General features: G+C 39.4%; 1 protein-coding gene across 5 annotated transcripts; it reads right to left on the reverse strand.

The window, feature by feature from the left end:
* Window positions 1–201: 201 nt before the first annotated feature.
* LOC145984342 (vacuolar-sorting protein SNF8-like) lies at window positions 202–24296 on the reverse strand. Of its 5 annotated transcripts, none has more exons than XM_083117995.1 (6): window positions 24135–24296; window positions 19529–19650; window positions 19037–19184; window positions 9953–10124; window positions 9183–9376; window positions 202–449 (listed from the first exon to the last, which is right to left on the reverse strand). In XM_083117995.1, the coding sequence occupies exons 2-6, from the start codon at window positions 19628–19630 to the stop codon at window positions 307–309; spliced, it is 759 nt and encodes a 252-aa protein (XP_082974121.1). In that variant the 5' UTR covers window positions 19631–19650; window positions 24135–24296; the 3' UTR covers window positions 202–306. The 5 variants fall into 5 exon arrangements, with proteins under 5 accessions (XP_082974121.1, XP_082974118.1, XP_082974119.1 ...); XM_083117992.1 differs by having other exon boundaries at window positions 19529–19654; XM_083117993.1 differs by having other exon boundaries at window positions 19529–19654; window positions 24120–24296.
* Window positions 24297–24919: the final 623 nt, after the last annotated feature.

A 24919-nucleotide genomic window follows, 5' to 3' on the forward strand; every position in this document is an offset into this window, starting at 1 on the left:
CATAGTCTGATGGTGTGTGTCCAGTGGCATAATATTACTATTTTCATGTTACTGAATTTGTTTCACTACCGTATACACCAAGAAAAAGTAGATTGTGTAGTTGTTTCTAACTTACACTTGAGTTCCACCCTTCCCTGCTTTTTATTTATGTATTTTATTTACAGGCCCCTGAAAAAAAACAACAACATAAAATCGGGGTTACACTCGGTTTAAACTGTATTTAAAACTTACATTAAAATTTCACAATTCATTATGACAAGAAAATTGAACCAAGTCCTTATTGCAAGCACTATATATTTCAACACTTCACCCATCTACTGATGACTGAATACATGGAGCAAACAAACTTGGAAACCAGAAGAGTTTTTCTGCTCCCTGTTCATCCACCCACCCTAACCCTTCTTTCACCATATGATTGAGAGCTCTTGAACTTCTTTCTTCTTCCCAATCTGAAATGTAAATTGCTGTTAGAAACGCATGTCATGCTGCTTAAAATGCAAGTACATATCAAGCAGTGGAAAATACATGGCATTCTTGAGTAAAATAGAAACAAGTAAAAACTACAGCTGAGCTTATGTATCAGTATCGGTTCACATTTAATCACTGATATCAGCCTATACTTTCCTGGAATTTGGGAATTTTAATTATGTAATTGAGAGAAGTGGAAGAATAGATGAGGAGGTAAACAGAAGAGGACAAATTGGCAGTGGCCTATATCAAAGCATTTGAAGATTAATAGGGACCAGGGATGTACCAACGAAAAGTGAGCTCCGTAACAAAGACTGTATACATATGTGTTTTTGTCCTCGTAATGGTCCAACCCTTGATGATCAGGGCTATGGCGTGCAAACCATCAAGAAACAAGACAAAAATGACCGATGTGCTGCTCTGGAAGTGTGCTGTGAGAAGAAACATTTTCTTGCCAGCTTTTGTCTGCCACACGAGTCACCACACGGCCTTCGAGAAGAACAGTTCCCAGTGACGGGAGATGTGCATCCTTTAGGGACATACTCTGTGTTATATTGCTATCAGGTGATGTGTCGCTTAACCCAGGTCCTAAAGGATCGGTAGTGAATGACAGTGCAGTGTTTAACATATATTACCATAATGCCAGAAGTATAAATAACAAATTCCTACAAGATTTTAACCTGGCTTTTGCTGGTGATTTTGACTACGATGCAATTTGCATCACCGAATTGTGGCTTGATAGTTCTGTGCACAACAGCGAGTTGCTTAGTGACCATTACATGGTATTTAGGGATGATAGGCAAGATGTGTACCCTGAATGTGCGGATCATTGTGGTGGCATCCTGACTGCTGTTACGTCGGACATAGGAGCGAGAAGACTGACCTACGCCGAGACCAACATGGAAATAGTTTGGGTGGAAATCCCCTTGAACGTAATTAGGAAACTTTATCTAGGAAATGTCTACATTCCCCCCCCCCCTTCCCAAATATCTGGATAAGCTTCAACATCCACTTAAGAAATAATGAAAACAAGTCACATCCAGAGTGTATTAAAGACTCAGGAATAAATCGGGTCTTTCTAAATTTATTATCCGGAGCAGGCCTATCTCAAGTCAACCCCCTCCCCACCCGCAAGGACTGGTCTCTAGACCTTATCTTTGTGAACTCAATGGAAACCCACTCGAGCGTGTCACTGGAGTAATCCGCAGTTCCCTCGGACCACGTAGCGGTACAATGCAGTGTTGCCATATCTCGTGTCACCAAGGCCGCTAACATTAAAAGTGGTCACTCATATGCTTGGCATAAAGCGAGTATTTCTGAGATCAAGAGCCTACTTGAACGTGTGCCGTGGGACATTATGCAGCTGACAGACGACGTTGACGAAATGTGCGAAACCTTCTATGAACTTTTATTCTCATCATTTTGACACTCCCATTAGCTCATAATAAGCGAAGGAAATATCCGGCCTGGTTTCATGGGCAATTAATATGTCTCTTAAAAGCATAGAAGATGGAAGAAATCACGACTACAGAGTGACTATGTTGAATTTTCTGCACACAGATCAAACTTTAAAAAGATGCAAAAATCAAAATATATGGAATATTTAACCAGCATGGATGTAGAATACCATCCCATCTTTACTATGAGGAAACATCATCAACACATCCAGAATCCTCATGTGAACTCTTCTCTGAATATTTTTCTAGCTTCTATTCTCCCAAGCAATGCCAGCTGCTAGATAACACACTGGAAACTAACAGCCTGCTCGCGATACCGCAACCCACACTGACAAGTGGGGAAATAACATCAAAGCTTAAGGGCGTACAAAAAGGCAAATCCACAGGTTCAGATCTTCTTCCCTCACACTTCATTTCTGCTTGTGCAAATGAACTCACTCCCCTGTTAGTAATCCTCTACAATAAAATCCTGGAAACAGGTTTCTTCCCCCACTTATGGAAAAAAGCTCTTGTGACCCAAGTTTTTAAATCAGGAGACAAACACAATATTAGCAATTACCATCCAATCCCCCTTCTGCCAATATTCTCCAAAGTATTCGAATCACTCATTTTCAATCACCTCAGCTGAGAACTGTCATAGCCCCTCAGCAGCACGGTTTCGTGCAGGGCAGATCCACAAGCACGAACTTAGCAGTGATAACACAAAGCATAGCAGACTGTATAAACAACAAAGGACAGTTGGACGTAATCTACACAGACGTCAGCAAAGCATTCGACAGAATAAACCATTCCATCCTTCTCCAGAAACTACTTAGTGTTGGAATCTCTGGTAACTTGCACAAATTACTAGGAAGCTGTCTTTGTGATCACACACAAGCAGTTGTACTAAACGGGTTCGCCTCGGCAGAGAGAAGAGTTTCGTCGGGAGTCCCCCAGGGGTCCAATTTAGGACCATACCTTTTCCTTCTGTTCGTCAACGATATTTTGAGCCACCTGGAAAAAGTCAATATTCTAATGTATGCAGACTATATGAAACTGTACTATCCAATCAGCTCACTGAATGACTGTCACACGCTGCAGGAAGGCCTAAACTCCTTCGCAAACTGGTGTAAGCAGACGGGAATGATCATAAATGTGAATAAGTGCAACGTAATGTCATTCACCAACAAGAAAACAACAATTACACACTAGTTTAAAATTGGCAGCTCGACGGTGAGGCGTACGAGAGTTGTCACTGACCTCGGTGTCCACTTCACATCTGACCTGTCGTTCAACACCCATTATCAAGCCTTGGTGAAAAGGTGTATAAAGCTAGTTGGTTTCATTAGAATAAATTTTCTGTTTAATTTTTCTGTGCCTATGGTTGTGAAAATATACGTCACACTCAAAGGTCCAGTACTGGAATACTGCAGTCCCATATGGAATCCACAGTACAAAACTTGGCAAGAGGAAGTGGAGAGCGTCCAAAGGCAGTTGGTGAAATGGCTGTGCTTCAAGGTGAACATTGAATATCACAAAAGGAACTATACATGTTTATGCAAGCATTTCGGTCTGGAAACTTTGTTCAACAGAAGAGTCGTCAGTGATGTCACTTTTTTACAGAAACTGCTTAATCACGGCTGTGAGTGTTCTGCACTGTTAGAAAGTATAAACTTTAATGTAGGCCGACACAGTGCAAGAAACCGAAAATTATTCTACACTGAGAGGTCAAGGGTCAACACGCATAGGTTTTCACCTGCAGTGCGCTTGCAGGACACAGTGAATGAACTATTAAAAACTGTAGACTGATATGTTCACAAGACTCACGTAGTGTGCTGAAAAGAAAGATAACCACAACAATAAGTTCATAAATTGATGTAAATATTGTGTACATAGACGTTCATACTTTCATGTATTCTTTCCTCTTCTATCTTGTTATTTATTCACAGTGTATTATGTTCAACATAATTGGGAAATGTATTCTGTGCTGAAGAAATAAATAATAAATAAATAAAAAAAAAGTAACATATAACACACACTATGTGCCAATAATTATATATGGAGCAGACTTGGACAATGACAGAGAGAGACAAAAGAAAAATGCAGGCAGTGGAGATGAAATTTTTAAAGAGTATGTTGGGGAAGACTAGAAGGGATAGAATAAGGAATGAGGAGATCAGACAGACAGTGGAGGGTGAAGCTTCAGGACAGGTTGGATCAGGCACAGATGAGATGGTTTGGACGCATGAAGTTGATGAGTGCAGAAAGACTACCAGTAAGAGCTTATAATGCACAAGGAGTGGGAGTAAGGCCAAGAGAGAGACCAAGATGTCGGTGGAAAAAACATATAGGCAAAGAGTGTTAGGAGAAGAGGACAAGATTGGAAACATGACTTATTAGAAGGAGAAGACTGGGACCATGCCTGATCACGTGGTCCTTGACGAAAGCGTGACGTCACCGGGCAGACAGATCACTCCACACCCCAGTTTTGCAGCAGAATTAAAGCAGAAATTATGAACAAAAGGATCCTTCGTTATGCCCAGAAGCTAGTTGGGACTGAATATACAGACTAATTTAGGATCCGAGGTAACGTATGCCTTTGACTTGGATTACACAGTGATTATTACCATATTTACTCATGTATAATGCACACTTTTTTCCAAAATTTTTGCTCCCAAAAACTGTGGTGCCAGACAGCCAAGATGAAACCATACAGGGTCATTCCATGATTTTGGGACTTGCATTGATTTTTCATGTTTACGCAACCCTATCATGTTATATATCATTGTAAAGCTTAAATCCTGCAATTTCTGAATATGGCAACCGTATTCCATTCAAGATAACGACACTAATGTGAAATGCGGTTGAAATAAGTTCATCACAAAATGAAGTAACGTTCTGATTTCTATAATGCTTTGGATGAAAGAAAACATAAGGAAAGAGAAAACAATAATTAAAATGTATTACTGGCCAAATAATAATATATATATAGACTGTGTAAATTCCTTAATGGAATAAATCTTGTGCTGTTAACTGCTAGTTTGAAGGTCCTGAATGTGCCTCGTATAAATGTTTAATTAGTAACGGAAAAAGTATATATTTTGAAGTTCTTTTAGAAAAAGTAAAGAAGGAATAAGCAAAACCACATATAAAAGTTTGAAAGCCATTTCACACGATTTTTCACTTTGTAATGTAATGTTCTGCAACACCAAGAAAATCAGTGCAACTCTGCCAGTATTAGAGTATGCACCTTCCATCACATGGGATGCATATCAGCAGTATTTGTTGGGTGAGAAATAATAGAAAATAACTTCCTGGGCACTTCAAATCCATAATGTAATTTTGATCTCGCTTTCTACTATTACAATAAATATGGTCATTAAAGAGTGAAAGATTTGGGATGTTAAATACAGTGGAGGGAGAGGAGGAGGTGGCATGAGTTGAAGACATTGTTTACACAAGAGGATATTCTCCTCTTGGTCCACATAGCAACAGGTGACTCATTGAATAGGTATTATGTTATTCACTCTTGATCAGCATAGCAACAGCTTTATGACCTACAACTACGGAAATATTTCTTAAAACTGGATTGTACTGTGCATTATATATGAGATATCATTTTTTGTAACTTTTACCCATCACAAACCAGGGTGCGTACTACATACGCATAAATACGGTATTATTATTTATTATCTCAATAGGGTTTCAATTATGCCATACATCATTTCATTTAGAACAATAGTATTAACATTTGTATTGCATCAATAGTTTTTAAGTCATCACATTTCTCTGTGGAACCTAAAGTTTCATGTAAAATTGCAGTTAATATGACTGGTCATGCATTTTGTTAAACAAATAATGATAGAAAGCAAAAGTTATGTATATATGTAAAAACTAAAATCTTATCTGTTGCTCATATTTAGGAGTGAGGGAGGAGCTGTTTTAATTTTAACTTCCTCAATTTGGTAACTATGCTTCGACTATTGATATTTATATCTTCACTAATTTTTCTTATTAGGATTCCAGTTCAGAGTCCTATGAATCTTTCAACTACACTAGGAGGAATGTGAGGAAGTTCACAAACACTATAAAAAACTTTATACTTTGAACGAAAACTTATCAAGATATACTGAAAAAAGTGAGGGGGGGACTTTCTTTACATCTGAATCGGTAGGTTGTGAAATAGGGGTGCCCACAGGAGGGTTAGTGGAAGCTGGTTACATCCACCTAATCTTTTTGGGGGGTGGGGGTTATGATAAAAATTTAACTGAATAAACAATGGAGGACGGAAGTTGACTATGTTGTCATTTAAGCATCACTGCTATATAAATAGAAAGTTGTGGATTCCCAAGGCATTATAACACTTATTATGTATTATTAGTGTTGTTCTCGAGACTAGACACTAGAAAAGATGGAATTTTCACGAGACGAGACAGACCAAAGTGTCATCTCTGGGCAACACTATCTACTATTTGAGGTGCACAATGTCCAGCTATTAAGTATTAAACCTTAAATTGCCACGTGAATTCTAGTTGGGGATTACACTTGGTAGGGGAAATTTCCAACTCTAGTAAGGTTTGATTGATTGAATTGTTGTTATAAGTCCACTTTATGCACAGAGAGGCTAATCGGGACTGGACTTACAGTTTAAAGTGGGATCCAAATCACTGTGTTGCCACTGGGTATCGTACCCAGGACCCCTTGCTTACAATGTGACGACGCTTCCCCTGCGCCATCGAGGAGGCACACTAACGAGACTACAGGTAATGCAATTCACTAAACAAGTCATTATATGCATTCGGTTCAGTTATATATTATCACTCGCTGTTTCCTTTTTTTTCATCGCAGATCACATGTCTCAACACCTCACTCTGAAGGCATTATAAAGGGCAACACTGCATAACCCAGAAAAGAAAAAAGAACAAAACAGATCAGCCTTTCCAAACAGTTAAAAGGTTTCTTTCTGTATGGGATCAAGGCTTATCTGGGTTTTGTCCGCTGATGATGTCACACCCATGCCAGTCGCAAAAAGAGGCACGTCTGACCCCAGCCTTTCCTTCTAGTAGTCTTGGATTGGAACACCGTGGAAAGATAGGAGTGGTGGAAGACCAGGGAAAAATGGAGAGGCTTGACTTTTATGCTGACCCAGCCGGAGGCAGGAAACGGCAAAGGAGGAGGATGATGAATTATCTTGGCACATGCGTGGCAAGGTGAAATGGATATTATGATAAGAGCTGTGGTGGTCTTGACGGTATGGCATCTTGACTGCCATGTGGGAAACCTGGGTTTCATTACCGGGGTGAGTGATCGAAGGTCTGAATTTTTCCAACCTTGTCCCTGCATAAAGCAGCTCTGGGGCTCACCCAGTCTCAAATCAATGGGCACCTGGAAAGGTTAAAGGTGCCTGAAGTGTGGTGCTGATCACATCACCTCCAAAATGGCATGAGATCAAGAATGTATGGGGCCCTACCCCCACATCTAAATGTGCCTTCATGGCATAGTGGTATATGAAAGGGGAACTTTACCTTTTTAATGGATATTATGATTAAATAATTATTTTATGTGAAATTATGAATATTCTAAATGAAAAGTCTAGTATATTGATGTGGTACAGTATATTGAAATTTTGAACTACTGCAAATTATTTCATTTACCAAGTCAGCACAGGTATTGGATAAAAGTGCTCAATCCTAACAAAGACACAGTGGCGTATGCAAGGGGGGGGGGGGGTTTACAGGGTTTAAACTCCCCCTTGAGCTTTTTAAATATTTTGAAAAATTATGTGGAAAAAATTTAAAATGGCTGATTTATCACAGTCAAAGATCTGTGTCAATACTACTACTACTAATAATAATTGAATTATTATTCCCATGCAGCATGGAGAAAAGCACAGCATTCCAAACACACACGTCTTTCAGAGTGAATGCCTTGAAAATAAACAGAATTCTTGAAAATAAAATATGACGGCAACTATGATCTAAAAGAAGAAAAAGTTGTTTCGTATCTCATCTGCAACAATGTTCAATGAGCATGTATTTTTTTGTGTGAACAATGAGCATTAACTAAAGAAAGTTCTTGGTTTGTTGTAAGTGGCTAATGTATAGACAAAGGCTAGGCAAACAAGAATACACTGTAACCAGTCCACTTTCCCATTTTTACCGTGGCACGTTTGCATTTCTGAATTCAATTTACAACAATTTTAACTATTGTAAAATGTTTTGTTTGTAAGAACAGCGAGACAATCTGGATGTAAATTATCGGGGACATTTACGTGGGGACAAAGCTGGAAAAATTGCAACCAATTCCAGGAATCGATCACGGATCTCCTGAGTGGTTGTCAGACACCCTACTGACCAGACTACCGCAGCTCCTTGGATGAGTTTCATACTTTGATTATTTCAATTTATTTAAATATATGTTCTTGTTTTTATGGATTTTCTTCACACTTAAAATGTTTCACCTCGTTAATTAATTATAACTATTATTATTTATTTAAAGTGTAATAAAACAATGGCAATGTGAATTTGGAGAAAGTTTTAGAAATAACCCCCCCCCTCCCTTGATGAAATCCTGCATATGCTACTGCTAACACACACAAAGGTAGGACATGTAGGGAGAAGGAGCAGGAAAAGTACAGGCAGCTAGTACTATACTGATTTTGTGGTACTTTCAATTTTTTGTATTTCCAGTAAAATGTGAAAATAATAACTATTTTTGACCTCAGGTGTACAGTTGTTGTTAAAGTGGAAAGATTAACACAGTACCTTGTAAGGAGGATGGATTATGTAGGATTAAAATACAGGTACCATGGCTCTCCCCTCCAAAAGTTAGATGCTTGTACAAAATTTTAAAAGGCCACACTGGCATGCTATGCTCATATTGAAATGGATGCAATCAGAGCAAGTATGATATATATATATATATATATATATATATATATATATATATATATATATATATATATATATATATATATATATATATATATATATTTCATATTCAGCTATAGCATTCCATATTTGCATTACTCTTAGGCACAGAATACAGTTTCTCTCAATTTATCACAATATTAATATGCATGCAAAAAGTGATATTAATAGCTTACCACATCTAAAGTCCACCAACATGAATTATCACAATATGTGTGTTATTGGGTGATGGAATAATGAAGAGAGAACAAGATCAATATATTCCCTGATTGTTGGTTGCTCTTAAAAATATTCATGTATCAAAGATGGAAAATGAAGGGCAGCAAATAGGAAAAAAGCTCGTACTTACTAAGCTCCTCCTGTAAACACCTTACAGATGTATAAGCCTTACTTGATGAAGCAACTTGTTGCAACAGAGCTGTATGATCCATGCTTAACTCTCCTGGTACTGACTGAACAAAATATTGTCCATGTCCAAGAGGAACTATTGAGAAACCATTACCAAACACATGGAGTTTACGGGCTGCTCGCAACAAGTCATCACTGAAATTAATAGAATTGCTGGGTTGTCAAGTTTAGGTCAAATTACAAGTAATATTATTTGAAAAATCCTTACAACTGTTATTAGTAACACACAATCAGCTATCTTCATGAGCTGCTCGACATCACACCTGTCTCGGCAGTGACTAAAATGCCTTGCTTCTGCAAGCTCTGTACATTTAGAGTTGTTTTTTTTTAAAATTACTGTTAGATCATGCAAATCAATTTTCTCTGTGAACTGAATTCGCTACTATCTAGATATTGGTTACAGTTTAATGTAGGGCAATTTTGTACTGCATTACAATGTTCCCTATGCTGGGGATCAAATCTAGGACCTCTTGATAACAAATTAAAAATATTAACCACTACATTATCTGGAGGACACATCAGCATTAATTTACTCATTGTCACCATTTTTGCTACATGTTGTATGTAAATTTTACTAACACTAGAAATAATTCAATAAATTTTCAGTTCTCTAAAGTGGTTCTGCAGTTTTAGTCATGAACTCCAACTTGAATCTACAAGCAAAAACTCTAAACAAAACAAGCTAATGCTTTTTAGATAATTAATACTTACTTTGAGATCTCTTGATGTAAAGTGCTTCGACCTCTAGCTTTAATTAATTTTTCTCTTAGCTCATTCAAACTAATTAAACCTCCATTTTTATGGTTTGTTGCCAAACAAACCTCAACAATTTGAACTGCGAGTTCATAATAGAAATCACCAATTCCCAATACAGACCACAAACCTGAAATGAAATGAAAATTCGTGACCACTTTTAGCAGATATTAATTATATTCTATATTATTTATATACACACAGGGTAACGCTGACTTTTACATTTTCCTATATAATGCAGTGAACTTTGCTGGTCACAATAAAACAACGTGTAACACTTTTCCATGATTTTCACATTATTAGCAACAGGTTCTCGGAAATTCTATTCAAGGGTCCATGGAGATGCCATGGTAGTTGTCTTGCTAAGTAGAGAAGGGAAGAAAACAATTGCTGGTTACTTTAATGCTAAGCAGAGGATTTTTATACACGTTTGTAATTGTTAATTACACGCTATCCTGTGCTCAAATTGTAGCTCTAGTTTTCACCAAAGATTCCTTTATTACATTGGTGTTAAATTTGGGGGGGTCTGTGGTCACTTCCTCCACCCTCTATTTCGCTAGGGAATTTTTGTTTTCTTATGAAGATTGTGTGTTGCAAATTGCGAAGAACAAAATTTTGGAGCACGGAAAGAAGTATTTACAACTGTACAGTCATTTAAAGTTGAGATGTAGCCGTTTCAAGTTGCGAGGTGGAAGTCTACTTGCGGCCATGTTACTTTCGTAGCACCCGTACCGATTGATATATGTAAAAGTCTGTTTTTCAGGGCTATACCCAAAGAAATTTCATAAAAATTGCTGGCTCCAAATTTCCCACCGATTCTGGGCTCCGCCCCTGGGGTAATTGACCTATCGCGGCCCTGCCTCTGCTACGCTCCGGCTACCCACCTTTCTCTATAGAGTCTCTTTTAAAGGCATGTTAGTACGTACATAAGTAATTTTAATGTTATAAAAATGTATGTTTCGTAGCACGTAGATCTCTAAAAATTACCTTTGAAACTTCATTTGGGACAAAATTATTTGAAATGCGCTTGAAATCGAGGGTGGAGGATGAGACCACGGAGTCAATTTGGGCATGGAAAAAAGACTTTGCACAGTCTTAACGTCTGCTATAGTCAAGGTGGAATGATAGCACCACAGTTCAGCCACATTTAACCCCCTCCACAGGTACTCAATGTCAAGAGGGTGGGTAAGTTATGGAGGTGCGTATGCAGGGCATTGGAAGAAGGAAAATCCTTTCTAAGGTAAGGTGACCAAATTTTTAAAACAAAATACGACATTTTTCATATTTTTCTGAAGGAAAAACTGGACTAAATGTACACATCTTAATATAAAAAACGGTTTTGTTAAATATGTTTGAAAGCTAATTAAAAAAATTAATTAATGCAGTGTAAATAACCACAATATGGTGAACACTGCAACCAAGCAGTCCTTTAGAATTAGAAGTCATTAATTGATATTTTGTTTTGATTTATTTGCTTTATTTTATTACGCAATATTTGTTCCACTTTTGGCTAATTTGCGAAGATGGGGATGAGTGATGGTATCATCCATGCGCAGGCTGAGATTCGAACCTGGGACCCCTGGCATTGTAGCACAATGTGCTAGCCACTCTGCCACAGGGACTGGCTGATATTTTGTTGATCTTCAGTACATCCTTCTTTTCAAATAACACTTTGTAACACCCTTTACATGTGATTCACCTTATTAACACTTAGAGGGCTAATCACGTATATATACGGAGTTCCTGAACTTCTCTAGTGTGTGGATCACGTATATACAGGGTGTTGCAAAATACCTGTTACAATGCTTGGGAGGTGATTCGACAAGTAAAAACAAGGAAAAAATGCCATGTGAAAAAATGTCGAAATCGGCACTGTTTTCGAGTGACAGGCGTGCGAAAATCGCCTCACACCATGTGTAAAGTACAATAACTCAAGAAGGAAGAAATATATCAATGTCGGAATAAAATAATACAAACAAAATGGTACCTGGCGAATACAATGGTGCATCAATTGAGGACCAGTGTAAATTGCGCAAGGGGACTCTCAAAGAAAGTGGGGAATCCCCTGATGGAAAATACAAGAAATTTACTACTATCTTCTACATAATGTTGAGATCGGAATGTAGCCAGTAAAAATGGCAACGTATGTCCACATGTCCCACTACTGCTGGGACACCGTCCCACACCCGGGAAATAGGAAAATAACTGCAAATCTCCTGTTGTGCACGGTTCACATTGCGGTACGAAGAAGAAAAGAAACCAATTTGTCGCATGTCTCACTACTGCTTGGACACCATCCCAAATGGAAAATCATAAGAAATAGTTTTCAATCCCTTAATGTTGACACACTACTTTGCAGTACGAAAAACAAAAGTTAAACAATGGCCACATGTCGTCAGGCTGTACATATACTACAAGAGAGCTCCCCAAAGAAAGTGGGTAATCCTCGAAGGAAGGAAGACGGAGAATGGCGAGAAAACGCACACAATGGCATGTAACATTTCCAGGCACAGCACATCTGAAAGGGATTCCACTGAGAAGCGCACAACCTCCGCACATGCAGATCGACGGTATGAAGTACAGCGATATCCAGCATCTTCAATCGCACCTTTCACTAAAGGACACTATGCGGTGCTGATAGGGGCTCACAAACACCGGTATACTCAGACACGTTGTTGAAAATGTCCGCCATTGACTTCAAGACAAAGATGGCATCGGCGAAGCACTGATTGTCTTGTACGCGCAAATACCTCTGGCATGTCACCAATTGTCCCAGCAGCGGCACTAACACGAGCAACGAGATCCTCAGCACTTTCCACAGGGGTTTCATACACGAGCCTTTTCATTTCTCCCCACACAAAGAAATCCAGTGGTGTGAGGTCGGGGGAACCAGGTGGCCACTGCAAAGGTCCACCCCTGCCAATCCAACGATCGCCGAAAATATCGTTGAGTAAGGCCCTGGCTCCCTGGTCGAAATGTGCGGGGGCGCCGTCGTGTTGAAACCAGATACGTTGTCTACCTGCCAGTGGCACGTTTTCCAAAAGTTCAGGTAATACGTCATGTAGAAACACTCGATAATTCCCACCACACAAAGTAGAGGGCAAAATGTACGGGCCTATCAAGTGGTCACCTACTACGCCATACCACACATTCACTGCGAACCTATGTTGATGATGGCGCACAATGATTGCATGCGGATTGTCCATATACCAGACGTGGCTGTTGTGGCTATTGAACATGCCGTCCCTGGTAAATATTGCCTCATCGGTCCACAAAACTCTTGTTGGGAAATCTGGAATGGCAAGAGTTTGTTGCACGTACCATTGGCAGAAATCCATGCGTAGGAGAAAGTCTGTGGGCAGTATGTGGTGCACCTTATGCAATTTGTATGGGTGCAATCCCTCTTCCTGAAGAACGCGGAACACATTGCTATGGTGGGTTTGTTGAGTACGAGCACTGACACGTGTGCTGGTGTCAGGACGGTCTCGTATCGCGTCCAACACGTCCTCTTCAAATTGCACAGTGCGCACAGTGCGGGGTCTTCCACAATCCCACCTACGGGGTAGTAGAGATACAGTTTCACGCAGTCGAGCATAAAGTCTTTGAAAGAGTGCATGTACTGGTAACCGCCTATTGGGAAAACGTTCGTGATGCGAACGCCGTGCTTCACGGCTGTTTCGGTTTGCCTCTCCATAAACGAGATGCATATCAGCAAGCTCGTGGGTAGAGTACTCCACCATTGTCCTGTTCGAGAACTGCCCAGCAACGGGGGGCACTGTCCCTCCGAGTGCCGGATCACAACTACCGTGATTAGCACCCACGTAATGTAACACAGGTGTCCACGCAGTTGTTGCAAACCGAGAAAGAACACGAGAATACGTACTCTACGTACAATATTCCTTGGCGCAATTCAACCATACACACACGCCAGACTAAACTCCACGCTGCGAGACGCAGATAAAGACAGGAAAAACAACGGTCGACTACACTCTCTACGTAGTATCCACCAACACTAATACGTAACAGGTGACCTACACTCACAGCGCCTCTAGTGGGGCTTTCTGTATCAATTAGCTGAAATCAATCTGAGCGTAATTTGATGGCATAGCGTCATTTTCGAGTGAATTTCCTATTTCCCGAGTGTGGGACGGTGTCCCAGCAGTAGTGGGACATGTGGACATACGTCGTCATTTTTTACTGGCTACATTCCGATCTCAACATTATGTAGATGATAGTAGTAAATTTCTTGTATTTTCCATCAGGGGATTCCCCACTTTCTTTGAGAGTCCCCTTGCGCAATTTACACTGGTCCTCAATTGCTGCACCATTGTATTCGTCAGGCACGACTTTCTTTGTATTATTTCAATCCGACATTGATATCTTTCTTCCTTCTTGAGTTATTGTGCTTTACACATGGTGTGGGGCGATTTTCGCACGCCTGTCACTCGCAAATGGTGCCGATTTCGACATTTTTTCACATGGCATTTTTTCCTTGTTCTAACTTGTCGAATCACCTCCCAAGCGTTGTAACAGGTATTTTGCAACACCCTGTATACGGAGTTGAATTCAAAATTTATTTCAACGGTCATTTGCCGTGCATTTAAGGAGTTAGAAATACTGAGTAAAGTTTGGACATCGTACTTCCTCATACTGCCACTAGATGGTGGTGGTACTCATAACTGTTCTGTTCGCGTTGTTGTCTGATAGCGATATGCTTGCTTCCCTTTTCTATAGTGCCGGCGATTAGGGGCAGTTCCCCCCCCCCCCAATTTTCACCACTTTTGCCCCTGCACTATGCTAAATCTTATCTACAAAGGGAAATTAATGTCTTTGCCCCCACGCCCCCCAAGTTTTGGGGCCAAATATCCGCCACTGCACAGTGCCAGCAATTAAAGGCAGTTGCCCCCCCAATTTTCGCTACTTTTGCCCCCGCACTATGCTAAATCATATCTACAAAGGGAAATATACTGTATTTGCCCCCCCCCCCCCATTTTGGGACTCAATCGCCGCCACTGCATGCCATATATCTTGTCAACTTTTTGTTTTCAGTACATTTCATATCATTTATGATGAAACGTTCAAGGTAGCCATGTGGTTATATTGTAACATATCATATATCAAAATAAAGAGGAAGAATCAAACTTTTCAACAGTGTATGTTACATACATTTTACATTTTTAGTTTTTGAGATGATTTTTTAAAATGTAGTGAAAATGGTCAGCATTCTTGGGACGGAGAGCAACTTAGAGGTCAGCACTCTAAGTGTTAATCAACATAGCTTTCAAAGTTTGTACTGAAAGAACATTCTTACCACTTGTACACAAACAATTCCTGCATGAAAACAGTGGAGGCATTAGTTCTGCATACACAGAGAAGAAACTGGATGGGTTGATTTGGTGTTTTAAGTCCACTTTATGCACAGTAAGGCTAATCGGGACTGGACCTACAATTTACAGTGGGATCCGAACCACTGTGTGCCTCCACCAGGTATCAAACCTGGTACCCCTTGATTACAAGGCAACGACGCTACCACTGCGCCATCGGGGAGACGAATAAAACTGGAATATGGTACATCATTGACATTGAAATGTGAAATAATTTCTACCCAACAATGTTATAGTTCATAGGAACAGTAGAAAAGGTGTATTGCTGCAGTAATTCTATGCCGATAAGTGATTGTCAGAAAAAAAGGGGCAGTCCCACATTTACATTAAAAAAAAAAAAACTCAGGAAAGAGACTAAAAAAAGGGAACTGTCCCAGCTAATACCAGATGTCTAGTCACCTTACTCTAAGGGAGTGTGTGTCAGAGCTGATGTTCAAGTCTCCTCCTGAGGAACTGAAGCTGAAATGTTCAGATTAAAGGCATTGGCTACAAATTCATAGAGAAGAGTATAAAATACTGCAGCTGAGCCAATCCCATCACTTTTTATAATTAATTGAACTGCATACTTAGCCCAGGTTTATACCGCATTTGTTAGAACCTGTCCCTTTTCCCATGCTAGCGATCGCTCGACAGTTTCGATGCCAATGAGAAACGAGAAAAAAATCGTCTGCTGGCCAGCGAGGAGCGAATGGAAGCCAGAAGAGAGGCGCTTACGTAGACGTTGTTGCGACGTTGCGTATATTTTAATTGGCTGCCTGGCTTTGACTTTCCCCAGCACGGAGAAAAGCCAGCGACCAGCTAGCACGGGAACCGGGACAGGTTGTAACAAATGCGGTATAGTTGCATCTAGGAGATGGCTGAGTTTGCAGATAGTTGGTGGATGACAGGCACAGGTTGAAATGTCACTCTTCTAGTAAGAGACATTTCGTGAGGGCAATAGTTCCGGGTAATATTAGACACACTCGCAATTCGGAACAATATAGATTTATTAACATGTAATTCCTCAACATTGGTTGTTAGTACCGTAATCCTAGCTAGGAAATAACCCAATCTTACCAGTTAAGTTGTATAACAAAAGGAGCATCTAAGTCTCCAACAAACACTGAACTTAGTTTGTAACCTTACCTTTTTATTTCCAACATGGTAACAGATCGGACAGCGTTTCAACACACTCAACATAGCTGCCTCTCAAATCTTCAGTATTTGTATTTCATGGTTAAACTTGCCTAATTACTCAGCCTGTCAATCTTTCCGTTTTGGTGGCTATCTTCGCAAACACTTCTAATTCTAGGAGAAAGGCCTTGTCAGGCACACACGTGTAACCTTCCAAGTACATTTGCACGGGATGTTTGTCACATCTAGAGGGGTGACATAATATGAATGACGTGTGATGATATCACTTGAATGACAGCAGATGACTGACACTTGATCATATGATTGACACCAATGTCATATCATAGCCAAGGCCTTCTTGCCTTTGAGTGATATGCTAAGCCATCGCCATCTCAGTTTCAACCTTCACACGTGGAGGAGGTTTCTAATCTTAACTCCCAGTGCTGAGTAACTGGCAAGATTAATTTCTTTTGACTGGCTATTACTTCCTTCAGAACAAACACCCAAAATTGTAATATGCATTAAATGCACGTTACAAGGTCAAAGCTATAAATTTCCTAACTGCCAGAGTGTGCAGAAAGCAATAGCAGAGAAAGCACCACTTGCATTGTTTTTTTAAAGCAAACTTGTTTCCAAATCTTTGAATGTCTTCTGCTGTGCTAGCCTGAGAGTTCAAATCAAAACCAGTGAGGGCAGCATAGCTCAGAATATTAGGAGGAAAACGTGGAAGGGAATCTTATTAGTATAGTAGAGTCTTATAGATCTAATTATGTCACAACCATAGCGAACTATGGGAACTGTTACACACACATGGAAATAAATGGGATGGAAAATATGTCCCACAGCAATGATGCAGATCTTCAGTTTGTGCTTATGAGCATGTATAGTAATTGATTCATGTAAAAAATAAATATGTATAATGATTAGGGAAAGGAACTTTAGGTAATTAAATGTTTTTTCTGCGATAAGATACAGACCCTCATTTTTGCCAAAATTCTGATTATAGCCTTATATGTCAACACAGCAAATTTTATTTTACATAAAAACACATATTTTCCAGTTTTCCGTATGTAAATACATATTTTGCGAATTTTCATTTTAAATACATAAAATCGCTCATTTACTTCATCCACCTCGAAATCCTCGAAGGAAAAATGTTTATAGGCTACTCTGCACCTCTTTCATATCGAGAGTGCTAGGTTTGTTTTGTCTTTGAACACCCTCGCTGGCAGACTTCTGGCACCTCGCCTACGATCCTATTGGGAGAAAATAGCTGTAAGTAGTAGCTGGGGCTGGCTACAAGTAATGATAGCAAGGCTTTTTAATGAAGCAATGCAGCTATTGTGGCCGGAAGGCATAACATTTGACAATGTTCTTCTCCTCGTGACAGATGTTGCAGCTTACATGAAAATAGCTGCAGTAGGCCTTGCCGTTAGCTACCCCAAAATGGTGCACGTTAAATGTGTGGCCCATGCGTTGCATAGAATATGTGAAAAGATAAGAGCTCTTTATCCCAATGTCGATAAACTGGTTTCAAATGGCAAGAAAGTTTTTATCAAGTTGGCTAGAAGAATAGACAATTTTAAACAAAAATGTCCTGAGGTTCCCCTTCCCCCTACACCTGTAGTTACGCGATGGGGCACTTGGTTGGATGCAGATGTTATGCCCAGAAGTTTGAAAAAATTGTATCTGTCGTAAATGATCTCGAAAAAGAAGAATTCTGCAAGAACTGTTGATGGAGCCCTCCGTAAAAGTCGAATTGGCATACATCTCAACAAACCTGTCCATTCTCTCTAATTCCATATGAAAGCTTGAATCGTCCGCGAACACTTTGGCAGCTTCCATTGTTAAAGTCCGTATAGTAGAATCGAAACTGCAAGAACTCACTGGATCTAAGTGTCTAAATGTACAGAATTTTTTGGGAAAAAACAAGGTTTTCAAACTTTGTGCCAAATTGCATGTGTTTTGGAAAGTGAAGTAGAGGAAGAGGAAGCTTTGGAAAACTTCAGCGTTAGTGACATTTCGTGATTCAAATATGCAAGAATTATTTCTTGTGACGTGGAGCGATCTTTCTCACAATATAAGATGCTTTTCAGAGATAATCGTCACAGATTTACAATGGAGAATTTGGAAAAAACTATGGTGATCCACTGCAACTCTTCCAAAAAATTGCTCGCTAAGAGGTAATCATTTAGAAACTAATTTCAGGTGTTTAAAATGCATGTTATAGTTTGTTTTTGTTACCAAATGTTTTTATTTTTGTCACATATTTTCCTGTTTTTATCACATATTTTCAACATTTATGACACATAAAAAATAAATATTTCTGTGTTTTTTAGCACATAAAGTTCCGTTCCCTAATAATGATGATACCAGGATGAAAAGTTTTGATATTGGTGTTAGGTCTAGTCCTGATTAGCCTATAGTGGACATAAAACAAACTGTCTGGAATGAACATATGAATATACATATGCATGCTTGTGTGTGCGCTAAAATGATCAATGGCCAGTAATTCACAGAGCTGAACTGAAAACATGAAAAATACCTTTTCCTGAAGCTAAAGGGTCAACACCAATTGAAGTACACATGTCCTGAAACTGTTTCCGAAAAAGAGGGTTCTTCTTAATTTCTTGTTTATGTTTAGCTGCAAATTCTTCAAGATTTCCTTGAAAAACCTCTAACTGTTTGAATAACTGCAAATAAAGATCAAAGTTAAACATGCTATACAGCAAAACATTAACCATTATGCATTACTATAAAATATAATTTAAATTTTTTTCACTAACAACCACTTTACTCTTAAGTGACAAAGATGGCAGAACAGCTACAGGCTGAACCTCACCCTTCAAGAAAGGATAATTGAATTGAAAGATGGAGAAAGCAACCAGTATATTGATAAAGGAGCTACATCCAAAATATTGAACTGTTACTTTATGGTCAGGAATTACTAGTAGAATACTCATTGCTGTATCCTATTATAAATGATCTACAGTATAAGTTTATGTATTTTTGGTATACAGGTACTTCGTACACATACCTGTTCAATTTGGTTTTCCTGCAATTCTGATCCCTTGTCTCGATACTTCTCTTGAGTCAGTTTATGTTTCTGTATGGCAGCAACTCCTGCTCGTCGTCTCATCCTGTAGTCAACTTAACACCCTTCCTATAAAAAGATATACCGGTACCTACAACATTACTACCATGCGTCCATTTCGATCTGCAGCCGAGAGATCGGGAGAAACGTGGCGGGCGGCGCTGACGGAGGTGCCGACATTTGCGGCCTGTAATGCCCGCATATTTTTTATGGACATATGCAGACATTTATATAAATATTGCAAAACTAGCACTAACCTGTGTTATAAGAGTTGTTCAAAGTGATGTCCACCTACATTCACACATTCCTGGCATCGTTTGATGAAATTTTGATTCACACGCAAAAGTTCATCGTCCGTAATTCTTCCTAGTTCTGCCCTTATATTGTCTTTTAGTTCGTCGATGCTATGAGGGTTATTTCGGTAGACTCTATTTTTCAAGGTTCCCCACAAATAATAGTCACATACGGTAAGATCTGGCGAACGTGAAGGCCATAAACCTCTTGAAATTATTCTGTCATCAAACACCTCCCTTATAGCATTCAAAGAATCAGCGGCGGTATGGGCTGTGGCCGAATCTTGTTGAAAATACCCATATTGTCTCTCATTATCTGATAACAACTGAAAAAACGGCGCGAGTATTTGTGTGCGGTACCTCTCTGAATTTATTGTGTCTTCAAAAAATATAGGCCCTATTATTCTTTTGGCACTTACAGCACACCACACACCAATTTTTGCATCGTGTAACGGAACTTCGTGTATTATTCGGGGATTTTCAGTGCTCCAGTATCTATTGTTCTGTGAACAAACATGACCACACAAGTGAAACCATGCCTCATCCGAAAAAATTATTAACTGTGGATCAACAATACCATCTACAATATTCTGCAAAACCCAATTACAGAAATTTACTCTACTTACGTTGTCAGGGGGCCGTAATTCTTGCACTATAGAAACTCTGTACGGTTTTAATTTTAGTAGCTTAGTGGCTGTATGTGCTGATGATTTTGACACGCCCATCTCCTGTGAAACACGGCGTAGAGGTTTGTTTGGAGAACGTTCTAACGCTGCACCAATTTCATCGAGTTTTGCTTCGGTTAGAATCCGTCGTTTTTGCTTAGGTGTTTTAAAATTTAACGATCCAGTTTCTCGTAATTTAAGGACAAGACGTCTAACCGTATCTCTATGTGGAGGTGAAACGCCTGGGAATTTCTGTACAAATTGCCTACACACGTCTCGACACGAGTCTGTTTTCACGTAAGTGTCATACATAAAAATTCTTTGTTCTAACGAGAACCTTGCGGCTGGCATTCCAATCGTCTGACTGACACAACACACATACACACTGCAATAACACAAACAAGTAACGGCAAGTAACCAAGAATAACACTCTTACGCACAGTACGAAATTAACACGCTCTTGGTTTACATCTGCCTGCCACTATATTCGCAGCTCTGTAGTCAAGAAGGAACAAAAAACTTGAGCTAGGAGATTTCGGATTGCAAGGAAGCTCACGAACACCATTAGCTTTTAACGGTTCGTCTGCAGCGTAATCTTGATACAGTGTTGCACATTCGAAACCTCCAAACGATCCCCATCGACACAAAACTCTTTCAAGGATATAAACTTAAGCAGGACGTTACTGCTCAAAACTATGATTAAAATGTTTTACAGAGTATTATCTGTGGCTCTTAATATAATTTCTAAAGCGTATTTATTTGTGTATATAAGGGTGGAACTTGGAAGAATTACAGAAGAACTTTTGCGTGTTATAACACAGGTTAGTGCTCGTTTTGCAAGATGTCCACAAAAATAAGCGGGCATTACAGGCCTCAAATGTCGGCATCTCCGTCAGCGCCGCCCGCCACGTTTCTCCCGATCTCTCGGCTGCAGATCGAAATGGACGCACTGTATTTCCACACAAACTCCAGGAACATATATATATTTTTAACATTCCCTTTCTATAACATCACAAAGATAATGGGCATGAAATTATAAATATCGAGATAATACAAGCATAAGGACAGGAAATATGTGCAAGACCTAAGTTTGAAAGTTCCACCATAAGTGTTTGGTAACAGTTCATTATATCGGAGACACATTTCTTCATTTTTACAGAAGAAACTACTTATGGAAATGAGTTTCTCTAAGGTTTCCAATGTTTGTCGAGGTATTTTCTTTCATCGTGGAATCTATTTGACCGGGAAATCATGCATTTTTCAAGAGAAATGATCTCACCGATGCACAAGTGCAATTGCCTTCACTACGTGAACTGCATGCTGCATACGTTTGATTACGTAACCCCCTGTCAGTGTTTCCAACCCCCCCTTTTTTTAACTATGCTTGCATAATCTAACCAAACCTAACCTTATCGGAAACGGTTCGTGGGGCTATCCGTGCATAATGTACAATTTGCACACGTGATGAACATGATAGTAGGTATTTTTCGGTGAAGAAGGTTGGAAACACTGCATACCTACAATGATAGTCAACCTCTGAACACCATATTGTGTGTTATGGAAGAAAAAAAGAATAACAAAAACTACTCTCTATGTGAAAAATTGTGTTTGTTTTCGTGTAAAAAGCATAATGGCACCTTGAACTATGTTCCGCAATACACAATCGGTAAGTACGAACCATGCGAAACACAAATGTGTATCCGATATAACGAACTGTTACCAAGTGTTTTTTTTTCTTCTTTTGGTCATTATATAAAAAGATAATAGAAGGATATGATTAATCCATGTTGGATAATTTTCAAAACATGCAGGAGGTTAAGGAATGTGTCTTTTTCAAAATTGTGTATCAGGTTTGAATTAAACTTTGAAGCCTGTACAAACAATATTCCACCACTTGTAAGTAGCAGTAAGGGTAACAGTAGTATAAGTCGGAGACGGATTTCTTAAAATTTACAGGAGAAAAGACGAGAAAGTACTTACGGAATTGTGTTCTTGAGGACTTTCTGAAGCCGGAGATATTTTTTTATATAATCGTGGTACGTATTTTGCCTGTAAATAAGGTATTTTTCGTGAATCATGCATCTCCGTTGTGCGATAGCTCGTGCCGCCATTACCGTCGACTACGTGAATCAAATGTTCCACGCGTTTGGTTATGTAACCCCCTCACAGTGTAGCAACCACGCGGAAGTTTGACAAGATGACGTGTGAGCGGGTTTTTTTCCAATAAAAGGTAAGACTCTAGTTTACGTCCTTTTCCTAAGGATTACGTGTCATATATCGCTGGAAAGCTTATTTTATGAGGAATTCAACAACGTAAATCCCAAAGCGAGCAAAAATTTCCTGAAGGAGTAAATCGAGAAAAACCGATGTTGTCCTAATATGCACAATTGAACGTACTAAGGAATTTTTTAGATGATGATGCACATATTTAGGGGTGAAATGAGTGCTAATGGAACCAAACCTAACAGGCCTAACCTAACCTCATAGGCATACCTCGACCCCGTGAATGGATAGTGGGGCTAACGTGAACAGAAAGTGTAAAAAGAAAAAGGTACTTACCCGAAGAGATGCCGGGTGCCGCACCACGATCGCGCACCGCGAACGCAAAGAAGCAATCACCATGCAGATAAGGACGTAAAGTAGAGTCTAGCCTCAATTTTCGCTTAAAAACCTTTTGTGAATAGTTTGTGCGGCATTTATCGGTTCATAAGTTTGGAAAGACTGCACATCAGCTGACGATAGACAACGTGAGTCAAGATTTGCCCGCCGAATTAGCAACGACCAATAAATGATTATAATGTTAAAAGTAACGTGTTTTTCATGGAAAAAAAGTTATGGCCAGCTTGAAAAATCTTCCGGTATGCATATGAGGTAAGTAGCAATGATTTTTATTTGAAAACAACCGAGTTTTTTGTGTCTCCGGCTTATACTACTGTTACCGCAGTAAGTAATAAATAATTTAGAAATTTTATCCTGGAAATTATGCTGCAGTACTCACACTTGTATGTTTATGAACATAAATTGTAATTTGAAAGAAATCATAATTAAAAATATCACGTGAATTTAATACTTTGCAAGTGCATTGTATAAAGAAGGTAAACACAAGTGCATGCATACCAGTACTGTGGCAAGTAGACACGAAAGCAATATTAATTGTTGTATTACATGTCTAGTTCAGTGACAAGAATAAGTTTCTATTCGAAATTCTAGCTAAATAGTAAACGGGTTTAAACTACTTAGAATGTATAACATTCCCAACTTCCGATTACATTCATATCAGATAGAACTGATGTATGTATAACCAGAGAGATCATCATTCGGAAGTTGGGCCACATGTAAATTATTATCATTCATATGAAAGTTATACAGCGAGGAACATAAAAAAATCGCCTCGGTAGCCGAGCGTTGGACTCGATCTCGCCATGGGCGGAGGTTCGAGTTCTGGTGCCTACGTGTGGCTTCATCAATTTAATCAAATCATCATTCATTCTCATCGATGCGATTAGACTAAGATGTAGAGAAGTTACGTACTGTAAGAAAAAAAGGGTTGGAAAATAAAAGAAAAATAAGACCAACCGCCGAAAAATGTACCTGCCTCGCAATTATTACTTGATCAGAGATTTCTGATCAAGGACGAAGAAAGGAATTGCACGAATAAAGAGGAAAATACGCTTTCAACCGAACATTAGACTGAAATGCATCATGTGCAAGTATGCTGTATAAATAATGCTCGATGGGTGGTAAGGATGAGTCGTGACGTCATCAGCAGACGAAACGGACTGACCGAGTGCAAAGAAACCCTTTTTTCTTTTCTGCCTGCAGCTGTTTCAATTAGGGGTGTGCGGGACAGAATTTTTTTGGGTCGAGACGGGAAATTTTTTATATACCGAAATTCGGGACGGGAAAAATTCACAATTTCCCGACAAAGTCGGTAAATTTCGGGACGGGAAATGTTCAAAATTTCCCGAAGCTCTGGAAATCTCGAATTCTACACGTAATTTTCACTTTAAGTGATTGTTTTTGCATTTCTGGTACAAGAACTAACATTTTTTGATAAGTTCCAGACATTTACAATGCTGAAAACGTCGAGAATTAACAACTTTTTAAAATGACCATTCGGTATCCCGAATGCTTGGGATCCCGAAAAGTCGGTAATTCATTTCCCGAAGTCGGGATCGGGAGGGGAAATTTTTTCCCGATCCCGGTCCCGACTTTTTGGGATCCCGCACACCCCTAGTTTAAATAGATCATACAGTTCTTTCCCTGTAAAAGCCAGTTCCTTCATGGAGTCACAACATTCAAATTGCTTCCGCCGGGAAACCGATCCAGCACCAAACTAAACTGACCCCGCAATTTTAACGGTTGGCAACTCTGTT

This window comes from Lepisma saccharinum, chromosome 2, assembly GCF_977018435.1.
Source record: "Lepisma saccharinum chromosome 2, izLepSacc3.1, whole genome shotgun sequence".
Lineage (NCBI taxonomy): Eukaryota > Metazoa > Arthropoda > Insecta > Zygentoma > Lepismatidae > Lepisma > Lepisma saccharinum.

Excerpts from the sequence above, each read along its gene's own strand:
- LOC145984342 (XM_083117995.1), bottom strand. The coding sequence starts at position 19,630 with ATGAGACGACGAGCAGGAGTTGCTGCCATACAGAAACATAAACTGACT. Across the intron at positions 19,185-19,528 it reads AGGAAAACCAAATTGAACAG|TTATTCAAACAGTTAGAGGT; the intron begins GTATGTGTACGA and ends CTTTATTTGCAG. Across the intron at positions 9,377-9,952 it reads TTACATCAAGAGATCTCAAA|TGATGACTTGTTGCGAGCAG; the intron begins GTAAGTATTAAT and ends TATTAATTTCAG.